At 49.7% G+C, this 16,237-nt stretch overlaps 5 protein-coding genes across 5 annotated transcripts, besides 1 other annotated feature; 3 read left to right on the plus strand and 2 right to left on the minus strand.

Annotated features, from left to right (window-relative positions):
* Window positions 1-16,237: part of a sequence feature (contig 1.129 1..627835(1)) that runs on past both edges of the window.
* ANIA_07582 (uncharacterized protein) lies at window positions 895-2,022 on the plus strand (the record flags this gene model as incomplete). The annotated part of the gene is made up of 6 exons (XM_675759.1): window positions 895-925; window positions 1,078-1,152; window positions 1,244-1,323; window positions 1,677-1,771; window positions 1,846-1,881; window positions 1,920-2,022. The coding sequence occupies 6 exons, from the start codon at window positions 895-897 to the stop codon at window positions 2,020-2,022; spliced, it is 420 nt and encodes a 139-aa protein (XP_680851.1).
* ANIA_07583 (uncharacterized protein) lies at window positions 2,441-4,890 on the minus strand (the record flags this gene model as incomplete). The annotated part of the gene is made up of 2 exons (XM_675760.2): window positions 2,441-4,450; window positions 4,597-4,890. 2 exons carry the CDS (start codon window positions 4,888-4,890, stop codon window positions 2,837-2,839), a joined length of 1,908 nt encoding a protein of 635 aa, XP_680852.1. The 3' UTR covers window positions 2,441-2,836.
* On the minus strand, window positions 9,367-11,091 carry ANIA_07584 (fungal specific transcription factor domain-containing protein; the record flags this gene model as incomplete). The annotated part of the gene is made up of 3 exons (XM_675761.1): window positions 9,367-10,446; window positions 10,512-11,032; window positions 11,064-11,091. 3 exons carry the CDS (start codon window positions 11,089-11,091, stop codon window positions 9,367-9,369), a joined length of 1,629 nt encoding a protein of 542 aa, XP_680853.1.
* ANIA_07585 (uncharacterized protein) lies at window positions 12,510-13,880 on the plus strand (the record flags this gene model as incomplete). Its single annotated transcript, XM_675762.1, has 4 exons — window positions 12,510-12,691; window positions 12,754-13,069; window positions 13,117-13,157; window positions 13,295-13,880. The coding sequence occupies 4 exons, from the start codon at window positions 12,510-12,512 to the stop codon at window positions 13,878-13,880; spliced, it is 1,125 nt and encodes a 374-aa protein (XP_680854.1).
* Window positions 15,048-15,823, plus strand: ANIA_07586 (uncharacterized protein; the record flags this gene model as incomplete). The annotated part of the gene is made up of 3 exons (XM_675763.1): window positions 15,048-15,083; window positions 15,217-15,231; window positions 15,737-15,823. The coding sequence occupies 3 exons, from the start codon at window positions 15,048-15,050 to the stop codon at window positions 15,821-15,823; spliced, it is 138 nt and encodes a 45-aa protein (XP_680855.1).

Here is a 16,237-nt window from a genome sequence, read left to right on the forward strand (position 1 = left end):
AAATCCAGTAATCAGTAATCAGTATCCCAGAAGATCAGAGCATTATGACATAGCTCCATAGAATGAGGTCAGGAACCTCAATGTGAGACATTCAACGGAGCCAGTCTTTCTTATCAGGTGAGGAGATTGAGACAGAAAACGCTGAGCGTTTCAGAAGGTAAGGCACGTATCCAGTCGAGTAGTCTAGTACGGCGGAAGTGCGACAGATAGCCGGCAGGGAACGGGTAGTAAAATATGCTGAAGTCTCGTCTCGTCGCGTCTCGTTGGGGTCGTATCAATCAATTCATTTAACACATCTCGCAGCACTCAATGCAGTCAAAGCAGCATTCGCAGGTTTCCTCACAGAGGAAGCAGCAGCAGAGCGTTGCCAAACTAAAGAAGCGACGGTTAGCAGCAGAATAGCGATGCGAAGACAAAGGGTAACTGGAGGAGCTGGCTCACCAAGCACCTAGACACCCGCGATCCTTCTTTTGCCGGGGAGGTTGCTGCTGGTACACCATTTGTGGCTGTGCGGGAAAAGAATTCGGTCAGCCCTTTTTCCGTTTACAACATCATGAAATGCAACCGAGATAAGGTAACATACCGGTGGGGGCCCTTGCGGATACGGTTGCTGATAGCCTTGAGGAGGGTAGTAGGGCTGTTGCGGCTGCTGGTAGTGACCCTGCGGCGGGTAGCCGCCCTGGTAGCTAAATGAACGAACTGAGTCAGCTATCGTACAGTTTAATATGAAGACAGATTCCGGCTTCAACCCAACCTGACTTGAACTGCGCGGTCGCGCAGCGCAAGAGCAGATAGAACTCCCAATATCGAGTGCGGAATCAAAAGCGGAGATGGACGGTCGCTTACGCATGCTGAGGGTGAGGCGGTCCCTGGTTATAGTAGTCTCTGGCGGACATGATTGTGCGGCGGGAAAAGGAAGTTCAAGGTACAGTAACTTGTACACGGAGTCAGTCAAGATTCGATATCGACGAAGACGAAAAAAGCAGATGACGACGGCTCTCGACATATGGGGATGAGCACTAACAGAGGACCAATGATCACCTGGGATTCTCGTACCTAAGAAATGCCAAGTTTTAGTGAGTGAGCAGAGCCTAGAAGGCAAGCTGAGAGCGACGGAGGCTGAGCGATCGGGAGGGGTTGGTGAGGAGGAGTGTACGTAGGAAATAGCGAGATGAGACGAGGTAAGGTTAGAGTTTCAACCAGAAAATTGGGCGCGAAGAGAAGATATATTAATCAAAAATAGCAAGCGATGCTATTATTGTTCGGTTCGTTGCGGCGGCACCTTTACCGTTTTGCTCAAAGGCTGGGACTCGTTTGAATGGAGTATGAACGCCATTCCAAGGTTCTGCCATGGGGTGGTGCGGTGGCGGTGTAGTGCCGGTTTACCGCCCGGCGATAAGAGTCACCTGGTGAGAGCATAACACGGTATAAACCGCTTATTAATTATGGGAAGGTATAAGCCGTTTTACGACTAGACACCTTGGCACAATATCAAATAACCATATAACCGTAGATGATGGAAGGGTCGTCTGCAACTATCTGATTAAGGGGAAAGAGAACTTTAGAAGTTCTTTTTCTAAAGCCTAACTGCGTTACATTCTGTATTTTATGAGGGTGTTCTCCAGTGAGTGCAGCACATATATTTGCGTAACATGAACGCTATTGGTTACTTCTAGATATCGCAGACCACATGTATTCCTAAGCAGAGTATCTCTTTCGACAAATGTGGTATAGGGAATGGTAGAGGGTTAAATCCGGACAAGGACCAATAGTGAGTCCAACGAAAGAGAAGCGAAAATCTAAAGGAACACACGCTAAACATTGCAATTGCTACCACATGCGCAGTCTTCTTTCCTCCTACATAGGCGACTTTGCTACGAGGTAGAAAGTTCGATTAAGTGTTTCGTAAAAGTTAATAGTTACAAGTCATACAAAGTACAACGTTATACAGCCCGGGTCTCAGCCACAACAGTCCACAAGTCCTACGCCCAGCTCAACTGCGCCACATACGCGCATGTTTGATCTATAATAAAAATAATTCAGACTGGCTGCTCAGCAGCATAGCCCGACTGCTTGCGTGGCTCAAAGAAACGAGGGGATGATAGCGAGCTAGCAGTCGTCAGTTCCTGCTAGGCACCTGGGAACCAGGAATGCCGCAATGAATGCGCATTGCACATGTCGATAATGAGGACTCAAGTTGATCAAGTCAACCAACTCTGCTGGCTTGCTACTGCCCTTGCTCGTTATCTCACCGAGTTTCAGTTCAGTTCCTGCGCGCTTAGTAATAGATGTAGCCTACAGGACAAGCTTGCCTGCAGCTAGTATAGTAGTGTAGTGAAGATTGGAGGTTACCAAAGTCCCTGCAGTGGTGCATTGGGAAAATTAGTAGCTCATCTTGTTTTCCCACCGTTGATGCGGTCTGGGTTTAGTTGAGTTGTTGTTCTTAGGCGTGCTCGCCGAATCAGTATATTCTGGATGTATAGTCTCGTGGACTGCTTCGCTGCTCATCATCACACATTATGTCGTATCCCTCTTTGAGGGGGATTACGAGGTCGCGATTCGACCTGTAAGCCCCCAATGAGGTAAAAGTCGGAAACCAGTTGCCCGTAAATAGATAAAAAAAAAAGAGAATGTGAAAATAAAAGTGAATAAGAAAACAAGTTCCACAAGCTTGTGGAATTATGAGACGAGAAAAAAAGTGAAGATGAAAGATAAAGTAAGGAGAAAGCATGCTTAAAGGCGAAAAGGCATAAGCACCAACTCCGACGACGTACTTGGTAAACACAAGGTGCGAATATAGATCGGGAAATCATCGAACATTCCTAGAATAGAGGCATCAGACGTACGAGGTTACTTCAGGAACTAGAGGTTGAGAATCGAGGTAGCAGGTGTTCTCAAACGACGGATACGAATTCGTCGTAGGAAATGAAGTAAATGAATCGTAACTGTTCATGCCGGTTGCTTCCGTGCCCTGTGAAGACAAGTCCTCAGAGGCTAGCGATTCGAATGAAGTGTCGTCTAGCGGATTGGTTGGAACAGGCACAATATCATCAACTAGTCCGTCCGCATCGAGAGGATACATCTGTGCATTTTCAACAACAATCTCCTCTTTCTGGACCATCCAATGCTTCAAGATGTCCATAGGTGGATGAGTGCCACCCCCTTTGCCACCACGTTTCTCACTGTCTTTTCCGCGCCCACCGCGGCCACGTTGGCATGGGTTGAAATGGGTACGACGAAGGTGAGCAGCAGCATTGTAGTTGGCTCCGTACCGCTTTCCGTTCCGACAAGCCTTGCAGTTTGCAAGGAACTTTTTGTCAGGAGAGATATCAACGCACACCCAGACTTTTCGTACGACGGCATGAACACGCTCAATGTGACGACGAAGCTCATGTTCTCCGTGAAAGCCGTCGGGCTGGTCGTTACACATGGTGCAGTATGTTTTTTGCCTAGGTGGACGCTGGATTGAGGCTTTGGGAATGGCAGCGACCTCTTTGGAAGTGCCGTCAGACGATGATATACGGATCATCTTATGCTCTGCCACTTTCGGCGGCGTGGCCTTGAGTGTCTCTGTCTTGGGAGCAATAGGCCTTGCGCTATGCACAATCTGCTCCTGTGCCCTTCGAGCAGCCCTAGAAGAAGGCGTATTTGACGCGGCGTCCCCCTCTGTAGGCGCCGAAGCTTTTACCTCGCTCACTGGGGAGGGAGGGAGGAAGCTCATTGAGGTAGCAGGAGGGGCAGAACAAGAGTATGGCAAAGATATTGATGGATCGACCATGTTGAATGGGGCTTGGGGGATCATTTGCGGAGTTGTAGACACGGTGCTGGCGAGGGGGACATTCACAGGTGTGGAGGAAGGGAAGGTAGTTGAAGGAACAGTAAAGGGGTAATCCGAGCCTAGAGTCGGTCCTGCCGAGTCGAAGCGCATCATACCCATAGTTCCACATAGAGAGTCTGTTGTACCGCTGCGGGTCATAGGGACGGATTGAGCGGGTGCCGTAGTCAGAGAGTCGTTACCGCTCATCTGCCCCTGAAAGAACTGACTGGCAAATGAACCCGGATTTGACCCCCCAACCTGCACAGGACTCGCTGGAAACGCCATAGTACTTGGAGATACGCTCGACTGACCCTCAAAACTGCCCAAATATTGCTTCGTGAACTCGGCCGGTGAGTACTCGCTGACGTTCTGCAAGTGGCGACGATGGTATCCAGGAGAGTGTCGATATTGGGCCATGGACGCCGTAGGATGTTGGTACGATACTGGAACCTGTTGACTCTGCGAACGAACCATAGCTGGCGGTTGGGAGGCGGATCCAGGACCGGAGGTTGGATGTGTGTTGTCCGTCTGCGACATTGTTCTCGAAAGCTGCCAGGACGTTTCCGGAGCTGCCGGGGAGGATGCATGGGAGAGATCGCGTTTCAGGACAACGCGCTCTGGAGGATCCGGAGTCTGCCAAGTGTCAATCCAGGGACTGTTGGCGGGAGAGTAGAGGATGAATATTGGAGAGGTGAGAAAGGTAGCGCAGCAGGAACAAGCATGGGTGGGGACGAGAGATGCAGCGGGACGGAAGGAGAGGACCAGAGTAGAGCACGTACGGTGACTCGCCGCTTTGTCGGAGGAGGGCCAGAACCAGGTAATGTCCGAGGAGTCTCCTGTCGTGTCCGCTTCCCAGATTTCTCAGAAGAGGTGTCGTGGCCAAGGATGCTGGAACCCGAGACTGGTCGGTACGCGGGAGAGGTTGGTGACACCGCGGTCGTAGTAGGCATAAACTGACTCAAGCGCTGACTCCAAAGTTGATTTCGCTCTGATTCCGAGAGGTGGGAGTGTTGCTCCAAAAATGCGTCCCGATATCCAGATATGGCCCTCGTAAAGAGTTCGTCGTCGGCCATGGTGACTGCTGACATGCTGCTGTGCTCCTTCGTCTCTTGGATAGATGGATGAAACTGCAGTCAGCGAGAACAGTTGGGGAAATGCTGGGGCTGATGTATTTGTTAGTATGAAATGCGAGTCGCCTCCAAGGTAGGATTCTCATAGTGAGAGAGGCAGTAGGGTGGGGAGACAGACTGTGAGAGGCAGATTGACGATAGAGATAAAGAACCGATAAGATAGATGAGAGTAGTACGGGGCGGATACTAGGTGGGTAGTGTAGATGTGAGCAGGAAACGAGGAGGATGTATAGGAACTGAGCGGGAAGGAGAGATGTAACAGAAGAGGGAGAAAACAAGATCAACAGCTAGGCGACTGACAGGAGATGAGATTATTGAAATTCAGTCGAGGATGATGGGGAGGGAGAGCTCGATAGATATCGTGGGTGCAGAGTCCGCTACGACCAGATCTGGGTTAGTCAAACAGACTACGGCGTCAAGATGGAAAGGCCTGCGACAGAAAAAGGTACAGAAGGAGCCTGAAAATTCGGGTGGACATTGCAGAGGTACAGTCGAGGATCATTGGATGACGTTAAGAAGGTCTGGACTGCGCGATGCGCAGGCGGGTTGCTCGAACAGGGAAAAAAGAAATACGATCAGTGATCCATGATCAATAATGATCGCGAAGATCAGAGCGCTAGCGAAAGAGACCGCCTGGGGCAAAGACGGAAAGGAGAGGGTGAGAGCCAAACGCTGGAGTAGGAAGCTAGTACGAAGTGAGACTGTGAGAGCCTGAGTGGAAGCCTGAGAGAGCCTGAGAGAGCCTGAGCCTTGCCCAGGAGAGAAACGACCAGTGACCAGAAAGGAAAGTCAGCTGCCGGGCGGGTTACAGCGGCAGAGAACCAAGTACTACTAAGACTACTAAGTACGGTGTAGTGCCAGGTGAGTACGGACAGAATACAGAACCAAAGTGAGGCGCCCATACGGAAGCAAGCACCACTGCTGGATCAGTCATCTGGAAGACTCTCAGACTCCCGTATGAATCGCACTTTGTTCTGATTCGACAACGTATCCTCTTGGCCATGGGTGATGGGGCGCTTATACGGCTCGCTCCCAGTGCGGTCAGAGAAGAATTCTCTGGACTCTGGAGTAGGTCAGGTATGCCAGCCCAAGTCCATGTGAGGGTGCCAGGCTGCCAGCTTTCAGGCCATCCGGGACTGAATTCACACTCCCGCTCGACTCGCCGGCTGCCACGTTGTCTGGCCTCTGGGCTACACCCGTTCGGGTCTCTACCATTTCCACCCAATACCCTCCTTTATGATAAGAGCAGTGAAAGCATCGGTCCCAGTGATTCTAAAAATCTGGCGAATACCGCGGTTCGCTCGGTTATCCTGCTGATGACGAGCCAGCCGATGTGCAGCGGTCGCTTGAATGCAGCTTGCCCGCGACAGACGGCCAACTCAGGCAAACTTCCTTCTGGAAGGATACATGACATATTGTGGTCAGCGTAGAACGGTCAAAGTATGGATCAATTATGGAGGCCACACACTGATCTCCATTCTCCGCCGTTGGAACGGCGGTACCGGTCGGCTGGCTTCCAAGGTTGAGTGGTTCGCCCTCTGTTGACTTCAGGATCTCTTTCAAGGCTGCCAGGGCGTCGTATGACTTGGGAATATTATCGCATTCGCTATAGCAAGGCAGATTGGGTGACCCCTTGGCGCTCACAGTTTTTCCGTTCTTCCGGTGCGCCAGTGTTAGCCCTCAACTCCTTCATCCCGGTCATCTCACACTCGTCGCAATAGGGAATCCCAAAAAGTGCAGTGTGGGCCAGTGGGGAAGGAAGATCGGAGATTGCCATCACGTGGTATAAGTCACGTGCAGATACCGCTGTTCTTCCCTGAAACGCCCCTAGCTGGATTCTGCAGTGAGTGGCCCACATGGGCTGCCAAAAGTAAATTACGAAGTAAATCTCCTTGTCTTAATTCACGGAGCTCGCCCGGAAGATTTTCGGAAGACGTCATTGACCCTGAGTCTAAAGGCCGGTGTTCGTCGCAGTTCCGTATATCGTAAATGAGATCGGGGTGGGGAACACCATTGTGTCGTGTGCCGTTGGAGGGTTTGCCCTCCGGTAAAGGCCTGACTAATCGCTATAACGGCTCGGGCGAACACCGAGTTGCTCCATTGACTGGCCGAGTGTACTTGCGGTCTATGGAAGCTGAGTGTGTTGTCATTGCGCTGGAGATAATTTCCACACTATCCACAACACGCCAACAAGTCATGAAGTCTGAAACGAACTGGCCCCAATGATGATGGAACTGGAAGTAATCGACTTTGACACATCAGTACTCTCCACTAGAATGTTAGGAATGTTCGAAAGTCGATGGTGTACCGATTGCCGGTGAGTAGAGCTCACGCTACCAAACATTTGCTAAAGGATATAGGTATGGGGAAGTAAAGTACTCAGTGGAAAAGTCCGGTAGCAATTATAAGCGACGCCAAACTCGCAACCTGGTCTGCTGTATGCAGCCAACAAGATTCTTAGTATCAGACCCCGGCCACATACCAGCTGTTGAGTCTTGCGCAGCAGAGTCTTGCTTTCAATATCGACACAAGTGTTCACTCAGGACTCCAACTGCTGAGCAATAGCTGCTGAACCGTCAGAAACGGCGTCTGAACTCCTGCGCGATGCAGAGCTGAGGCAGGTGATACCCATCTCTTTTGCCATAATCTCAATGATCTCATTTTCGTCTGAGGAGGCTATGCATCTGCGCTGCTTGTGCTGGGGTTATCCCTACAATGCTATTGTCTTGCGTTATGATCTGAGCATTGGTTGTGGACGGCATCTATGTAGTGGGACTGACGCGCGGCAGAGACTGGTGGAATACAAGGGCAGGCATCTTACCAGTCGACTTCATGGTATGACTGCTCAATACATGCTGGCAGATGCTCCCATACCTTATCAGACTCCTGTTCTGTATCCGCATTACTAGAGCCGTTTTATAATGTAGCCAAACAGCTGTCGAAGGATGAGACCGATAAGATTGCTTCGAAGAAGCGGTCAGAACGACTCTTTTTACTTTTGCTATTCTTTTCTTTCTAAATATAATTCTCGTCTCTTTGAGTGATGCCAGAAATATGGCTACCTTCAGCTTGCACGTGCACTTTCGTTCTCGGCGGCTGTCTATTCGTGTCGTAGCCCATCATCAATTTTACAACCCGGTAGTACGCCAAACATTTGATGCAGTTAAGAAACCTGCAATCAATGCCGTCTAGCCATTTCATATATATATGGATCCAGTTGAGTAATCCTCTGCGTATGCACTCATGATCATTCTAGGGCTCGCACGACTGAAACTCATCGTACGACTCTAAATGATCTCACTGTGGGCTAGGATGGAAACCTGGATTATAATACTGCTGGTAAGCTTCGATATCTTTATATAGGTTTTCTCCTTGTATCAGATCGACACTATTCCACCAACCACAGGCCACTCAAACGGACTACGAAACCTGACGAGGCAAACTCCCCAGAGTCATGGACAAAGAGCCAGTTGACAACAGTTTTGCGCACAGCTCATCTACTTTCTACAGTTCGACAGGCTCAGCGTTTGGTAGACGTAAATTGTACCTTCCCAACTCAGGCACTTCTAGGAGGCTCTGGTGCGACAACCTCAGAGCACATTGTCATGGGGCAGAAGATGAGTCTCGGCTCGACTTGTAGCTGAAGCAATTTGCCTTTTATCCTTCACTCCACAGAGTTCAGTCGGCATGAGAGAAAAGCAGCGTAAAGCTTTGCAATTCTTCAATATACCAACCATTTCTATATCTGTTCTCTTCAACCTTACGATAGTAACACCATGGACCATCTCGTGCGAGAGCATGCCACTGTCTTTCCAGAGAGAAGTGATATCTGTAACAATTCTTCGCGCTTGTTGGCCAGGAACTGGGATGGTGCGCCAATATTGCATGGAGTTGAAAGGTTCAAGACCACGAATCAAAGCGGACCAGATCCCTCTCAGGGATCAAAGATTCCTCGTCCGTCTAGAAAGAAATCCCCTACCGGAGCTGCACTCAGTGAGCTTTCCGCGAGCTGTATCGGTATAGTCCTTGGCGTGGAAGACCGACTAGGTCATAACTGCTTGAACTGTTGATTGCCGAAAGAACCGGCGTTTGCTAGTTATGGTTGTAGTAACTTCGATCAAAACACACCGGTGATAGAGGTTAAACCCAAACCAGACGTGTTGACGAATTCTATTGCAACTTGATACGCGTGACGAGGTGGTGCTTTACCTGACGGATTGGGATACATGACTTCCAACGCTCCTGGGCTGCACTTTATCCGGCAACCAAGTTGAGTTAAGGTGTTGGCGCACTCAGAATGGACCATATACCGCCAAGAACATTCAGGCCGAACGTGATTTGAAGCCGGATAGAAGCCTCCTGGTGAAGTTGGAGCCGGCTCCTCGAAAGTGCCGGCGAAGCTGGCCGTTTGTGTTTGCTTTAGATCATGAAGCAGTATTCTGTTTTCACCAGGGCCTGACCAAGGTCACCTCCACCCTGCACATCCAAGTCTCTCCCCAGCTCCTGCTCAATGATCTCCTTATAGATTCTTGCCATCCCCGCCTGCTTATTAGCCATCTGCTCCAGCAGTCTCAGCACAAGCCCCAGATCCAACCGAAACTCCTGCTGCTGCGAGCGGCGCCACTGTAGTAGAATGAATCGACAGCACGAGAAGTAAGAGGGGGCCAGCATCGGATTTAGAATCGCATCAGTTGCAAGGCCCGACAGTGCGCGCAGTGCAGTTACGACTTTGTTCACGGATTTGTAAGTACAGGTGAAGTTCTCGCGCTCGGTGGGATATTGATCACTGCCGGGACTCCTGCGCTCCGCATCTGTGATATAGAATAGAAGCGTGGAGCAGGTGTGCAGTGTGATCAGCAGCCACACGCTCTGGTTTACGCACCCCGGTGGAACCTCGGAGACGTTGTGGACACAAGCAGGTAGAGACACCCAGAGGCAGGCGAGGGCAGACTGAAGCTCGTGGAAGTCGGCCTGCCGCTTCTGGGCGCTGTGGGTGGCGCTAGGCATGGGGTTGATGCTCTTGTATGTTGCGATGCGGCCGATCATGACGCTGGCCTTACAGACTAGACGAGGTAAAGCAGTCCCAATAGCGATGTTGGGTTTCTCCCACGCCAGCGCTGCCAAGTCGCTACTGTAGCATCGTTCCGGTTCTAAGTCAGGGCGCAATCCAGGTTGACTCTGAAGCGACGCATCATCTAGTGGGTAGTTTACACACCATCGCACATCGTCAATGACAAAGTGGCGGCCCATGAGGTAGTTTATCTGTCGGTCGAGAACGAAGAGTGCCCAAAGCGTTCCTCGGCATTCTTCCTTCTCTATGGGGGAGAGGTGCATGGTTGCCGGGACGTTCGGACCGGGCTCATCCAGTCTGTCCAGTCCGTTCAGACAGGCTAGCGAGTAGGCTTGCGCCAATAGCATAACAGCTCTCGTGATCTCTCCTGAATAGTAGAGCGAATACACGCACCATACTGCTGCTTGCAGGTCTCTCAAGACGTTTTCCTGTCTTTGTAAGCTTGCGCTACTGATACTGAACAAGTAAAAGACACAACCAGAAAACCGCTTACTCGAAGAAGAGGACTTTGTGCAAGCGAATTTACGGCCGCCTGCAAAAACATGTCTGCTCGATATGGGGCCGTCGCGCCGCGATGTGCTCTTGCTGCGGTGGCTAGGATGGCCCATTCTAGCGGCATTGGTACTGGCCCTTGTGTACGAGCCAGAAACGTCTCCTTATGAATACAGGGCAACTGTGGATGACAACGCACAAAGAATTCGTCTATCAGCTGGACGGTCTGTCCAGCCAGTGGCAGCTGGTCCACCATCGGCATTGGACTGTTGCTCTCTAGACCCGGCACCCCATGATTTGCCTCCGAGGAGGTCAGCGCGAGATCCGGGGTAAAATCAAACGATGCAGCGCCGGGCATATTCTGGACAAATGCGGCCAAGTCCATCCCCAGGGTGCTGTCGGGGGTGGGAAATCCGTAGTCCATTGAGGGCTGATGATCCGACGCATAGACGCATCCAACGCCCCATCCAATGCACGCCGAACACGCGGGACGATAGCCCTTATTAGTCAATGCAAGTACGGCTATATGGGTTGGTAGACAGATGAGACTCACATCGCAACGCTTCTTTCGCCGACGACATGCCAGACAGGCCTGTTTACGTGGTTTGCTTGGCGTATGGAGCTCAAGGTGCGAAACCATGTTACTCGAAATCTCACTAGAGGCCCTCAAGTATCTAGATTTGTAGAATTGGTCCCGCTCCTGTACTTATTAGACTGATGGAGGGCGGTTGTTGAGTGAAGTGGTTGGCGCTGAGAGGACCAAGAAGTGGAATCGAGATCAAGTTAGTAAAACCTGAAGCGGTTAGAAAGTGCACTAGTAAGATTTGGGAGGTACGCTTCTGCGCTGTCTCCAATTACTTAGCGCTGGCATACTCGGTTTAGGGTCTTCTCGATTGCGCGCCCTAATACTATAACTCACGGCTGCAGCGGGCTTAGGGCAGGATTGAAATTACTCCGTTGCGCGGAACGGTCTCTAGCTGCAGAGCTAGGGTAATGGATTCTCTACCACTCCTAACCAGAATGGCTATACATCTGACATCATCTTAGGAAGAATCTTCCTATTTTAAGACACTGTAACATAGGAGAAATTTTTTTCGTTGTAATTAGTGACATGTCCTTTCATTGTTACAGTCCACTGTTGAGACACCGTTAATTGCCAGCTGCTTCTCTGAACATAGCTTGCTGCTTTGCGACGAGATACAACAAACTCCTGCAAATTCATATGAGGGTACTCTATATGTGGCTCCAATTATTCATAAAAACTCACTTTAAACTGCTTTAATGACAGTGACCTAGTACAGCTTAGTCAACCTAGTACAGCTTAGCCCCTTGAATGATTGGTCATAAGAAAGAGAGACAAAAAGGGTGAGTCTGAGAGACCAAGTCTGCACTGCTGTACGGCGCATTTTATAGCATCATTCATCTTAATGGTATGCGGCACAGTTTCTATTCCCCTCGTGGCTGGCGATACGGACTGCTCAATCCTAGTTAGGTGCATATGTCCTTTGCAGCCTGACTGTTACTTGCTAGAACAACGACAAATGCTACTAAAGATACGAGCTCAAAATGCTTACTTTCGTCCTCACCTTTGTCAGTTTTGTAAACTTCATACTTTCAAACTACTTACCATGTATAAGGTACTGACTTACTCCACTTATGCAACTACTGCAGGGCCCTGAGCTCCCATTGGCGGCGGCAAGCGGCCCCACTACAATTGATCCAATAGTATCATGCGCATTTACAGGGATGTCGGGGAGATCCGTGGGGCTCGCCGCTCGCCGCCGCTCACAGCCATCTATATGGCCGCCAGGTTTGTCAGATGTCGGCCGCTGTCGGTGTCTAGGGGATAAGTACAAATAAATCAGGTAATCATGTCTTTCTTATTGATGCCGCTCACTTCTCGTCCTTGTTTGTTTTGTGCCCATCCTTATTCAACGGTCAATCTCTCCACAACCAGCTGGAAAAAGCCTATCATCGGCCATTACCAGGAAACTCCATCATGACATTGCAGACAGAACCAGAAGAAATAGACAGTTCATTGAATGCGACCAGCGTACTTCCCGATACTGTCGATATTGAAAAGTCTGTGACTACGGATCAAGATGCGCCTCCAGAGGAAAATACACGTCCTGGCGCAAAAGCTGGGCTATCGCTCGCTCAGTTCTGGATTGTCATGTTTGGGTATGCCGTCTCTCTTCTAAAACTATGGCTATCTAATCTATCTCTCAGACTAACTTGTATAGCCTGAGCGTAGGCATGCTTTTGGCCGCCCTGGATTTTAACATCGTCGCGACGGCCGTTCCCATCATCTCGTCCGAATTCAATGCCTACAACAATTCGTCCTGGCTGGGAACTGGATTCCTCATCTCATTTACCCTAGTCTTGCCCCTGTACAGTAAGATTGGTGACATTTTTGGACGCCGCAACATGTTCATGCTTGGGACGCTCGTTTTTATCCTTGGAAGCGGTTTATGCGGTGGCTCCAAGAGCATGAACATGCTGGTCTGGTCCCGAGTGATCCAGGGCATAGGTGGAGGTGGTATCTATGGGCTGGTCAATGTGAGTTATCTGCCAGAGAGAGGACGTTCAGTATCTGACGTGCTAAGGTCATCCTTACCGACCTCGTTCCCCTCCGCGATGTGGGAAAGTACGTCTCCGTTACCGGGCTTGTTTAGGCCGTTGCTGATGTGGCCGGCCCTCTTCTTGGAGGAGCGTTCTCTGAGTAGGTCTTCCAGCCATATGACGCTGCACAAAGAGCTTGGACAAGTCTGACACTGCCAACAGATTCGCCACTTGGCGTTGGTGCTTCTATGTCAACTTATGCATCTCCCCCATCAGCCTCATCATCACTTTTTTCTACCTGCGCATCCCCACCCCTAAGATCGACAAGGAGCGTATCAAGAACTTCGACATTATTGGCACCATAACCCTAACAGGGGGTACCGTCTGCCTCCTTCTCGCCATCTCCTGGGGCGGCAATAGCTTCCCCTGGAACTCCTCCCACGTCATCGGCTGTTTTATCGGCGGTTTCGCGCTCCTCCAGGCCTTTGCGATCTGGGAGCACTACGCCAAAGATCCCCTCATGCCGCCCGTCTTTTTCCGCAACCGTGCCATCGTGGCCATTCTATTTGCCGAGTTCTTCTACGGGGCTAACCTCCTCGGAATGATGTACTACGTGCCCCAATTCTTCCAGCTCGTGTACGGCGACTCCGCAACCATGTCCGGCGTCGCTCTCCTCCCGATGATGCTGGGCCTGCAAATCGGTAACCCCCTGGAACGTCTTGCATTCAAACCTGCAGAATCTCACCCTGACGTCGGAGCAAGTTGGCGTCATCCTTACGGATGTGCAGAGGGTCAAGACTTTGTTTGAGGGCAAGCTGTATGATTCCATTATTGATGTATACGCGGAGAGCTTGCGGAATGGGTGGTGGTGGTTGTTTGCCTGTGCGGCCGCCATGCTGGTGAGCTCGGCGTGTGCAAAGCAGCGCAAAGCTGTAGGGCAATAGATGTTCTTATTACGGAGAGAGATGCTGGCAGGCAGTCAATTCCTTTCTGGAATTAAAGGCAGCGCCGGACCGCCACCGCTGAACATAGTTGGGATGGTACGGGACTTGGTATCGTAGCTTGCACACGCATCACAGGGCAAATCAAGCCAACCCTGTCTGTAGCAGATTATTGGTTAGGGGTTGTGTTTAGATGGTCACACTGACCGCATCTCATCCATGAGCTTTACCTCTTCTAAGGACAGGAGAATCAGCCGATGTTATATCTCTTCGTCGAGCTGTGCATAGTCGGTGTTGTAGCTATACAATGTCAATGGACCCAAAATGACTACGAGTAAAGCTTACTATTTAGATGAGATATAAGTAGACCTAAATACTTAGTTGTTCTGGTGATAGTTTAGTTTATAAGGACTTAACTGTCCGGGCACCTAATACAGCCTAGCCTACTACATAATCACCTGCACCTGCAAGCCTAAATACTGGCTTTTTACGGTTTCATTGATAATCCTTCTCGTTTAATAACTGCAGCTGGCTCTAAACGCAAGACCTTTCCCATGTCTGATCATACGTTCAGAAGCATGCGTCCGGGCAAACATACTCTTAACTGGACCAAAAGCATTACTATGGTCAGACCTAGTTCAATCTGCAGGGTACATTCCTATATAGCTGGCTCGCTGATACTAAATGACACACTTTCTTAGGTTATTAAACATTGAATCTTTACTATTGAGATTAATTTCTGCATTATTCTAGGTTATTTTGTGCCCATTAGGCAAAAAACGTATTGTTGGTCTAGCTAACAAATGGCTATGCTTCTTTTCACGCAGCTTTTTCTGTTTTGCTAGCTGGTCAATCAGCTCCACCTTCGTTTGCTTTAGAAGTTTTTACTTCATCATGATGCTCTGACCGTTTAACGCCTTTATCAGGCCACATCTGGCCCAGCGATTGTCTTAGGCTCCGCATTAATTCCATACCTCTGATAGTGCCTGAAGCATCTTCATCAATCAATGAAACCTCATCAGCGGATAACCGCAATGGAAACGGCGGGTTGCCAGAGGCTTGCACACCCGGTAGGCCTGTCCATTCCTTCTCAAGATCAAGGCAGCTAGATAGATACAGTGCCTCCCCATTTGTAAGGAGATTTTGAGCAAGAAATAGCATCTCAAAGCTGGTAGTCTCTCGAAATTCCATGGCTTTGAATAGTGCCATGTTATTGCTGTAAGTGAACCTTCGATACAACGCCGAGAATGACATTTTTAAATAGAGACCCTGGGCCTCAGTTTTCTTGGCCGGGTTGAGTCTGTCAAAATCGGCTGGGAATGCCGGTGGGTCAATACCTGTCGATGGAGGACCATCATAAACAAGAAAGTATGGCAGACGCGCATGGTCAAAGAGCGGCAACACTTCACTTGACTGCCAATCTATGATACCAAGCACCTCCGTTGGTCGTCCAGGGTGAACAAAGATGTTCTCTGCATGGAGGTCAGGGTGCCATAAAAAGGCAGATGCGATTGATGGGTCCGTTGGTAGAAGGTATTTCACAAGCTATCTTTTTCGAACGCGAACGGCAGTCGGTTCCGGGGCCATATAGCGATATTAGGGACCGAGATAGCTGAGTCATATTCTGCACACATGCAATCTCTCGAAGGCAACCGCCAATTTGTTCTGCTCTACACTATTCCCTGGAAAAATCATGTAAGCAGTAGACTTAAAAGTCATACAGGGGCCTCTATCAAATCCAATGCTATCCGACCATCGTCAAGAAATTCGCGGCCTGTTGACGGGCCATCAGCAAACCGATGATGGTTAGGTACAGACATACTCTCCTTCACAAGGTCACATCCATAGGAATGTTCCATGTCAGATGAGTAATAGAGACATCCGTATTTGGTAAAAGATGTCGACATCCAGCTTTTCTGATATCCAGAGCTCGATTTGACGAGTTCAAATCTTTCCCTAATACCTATTGTGGGCCAAACTTTACTAAGCTGGACGCCGGCGACCTTTTCCATTATTATATCTTCGGCGCCAACCAAGTTCTCTTCTGCTCTGGAGCTCCATGCTAATTCTTTCGGCACCGGAGTGCGTAACTCATTTTGGGCCTAGAGGAAGCATTAGGTAAAACGCGAGTATCCGAGTCAAAACAGATTTTATGGACTTCTGTTTACAAATCCACTGTTGCCACTTCACTAGCTATTGTGTAGTGAGCTCGCTCGGCATTCGG

This window comes from Aspergillus nidulans, chromosome IV, assembly GCF_000011425.1.
Source record: "Aspergillus nidulans FGSC A4 chromosome IV".
NCBI lineage: Eukaryota > Fungi > Ascomycota > Eurotiomycetes > Eurotiales > Aspergillaceae > Aspergillus > Aspergillus nidulans.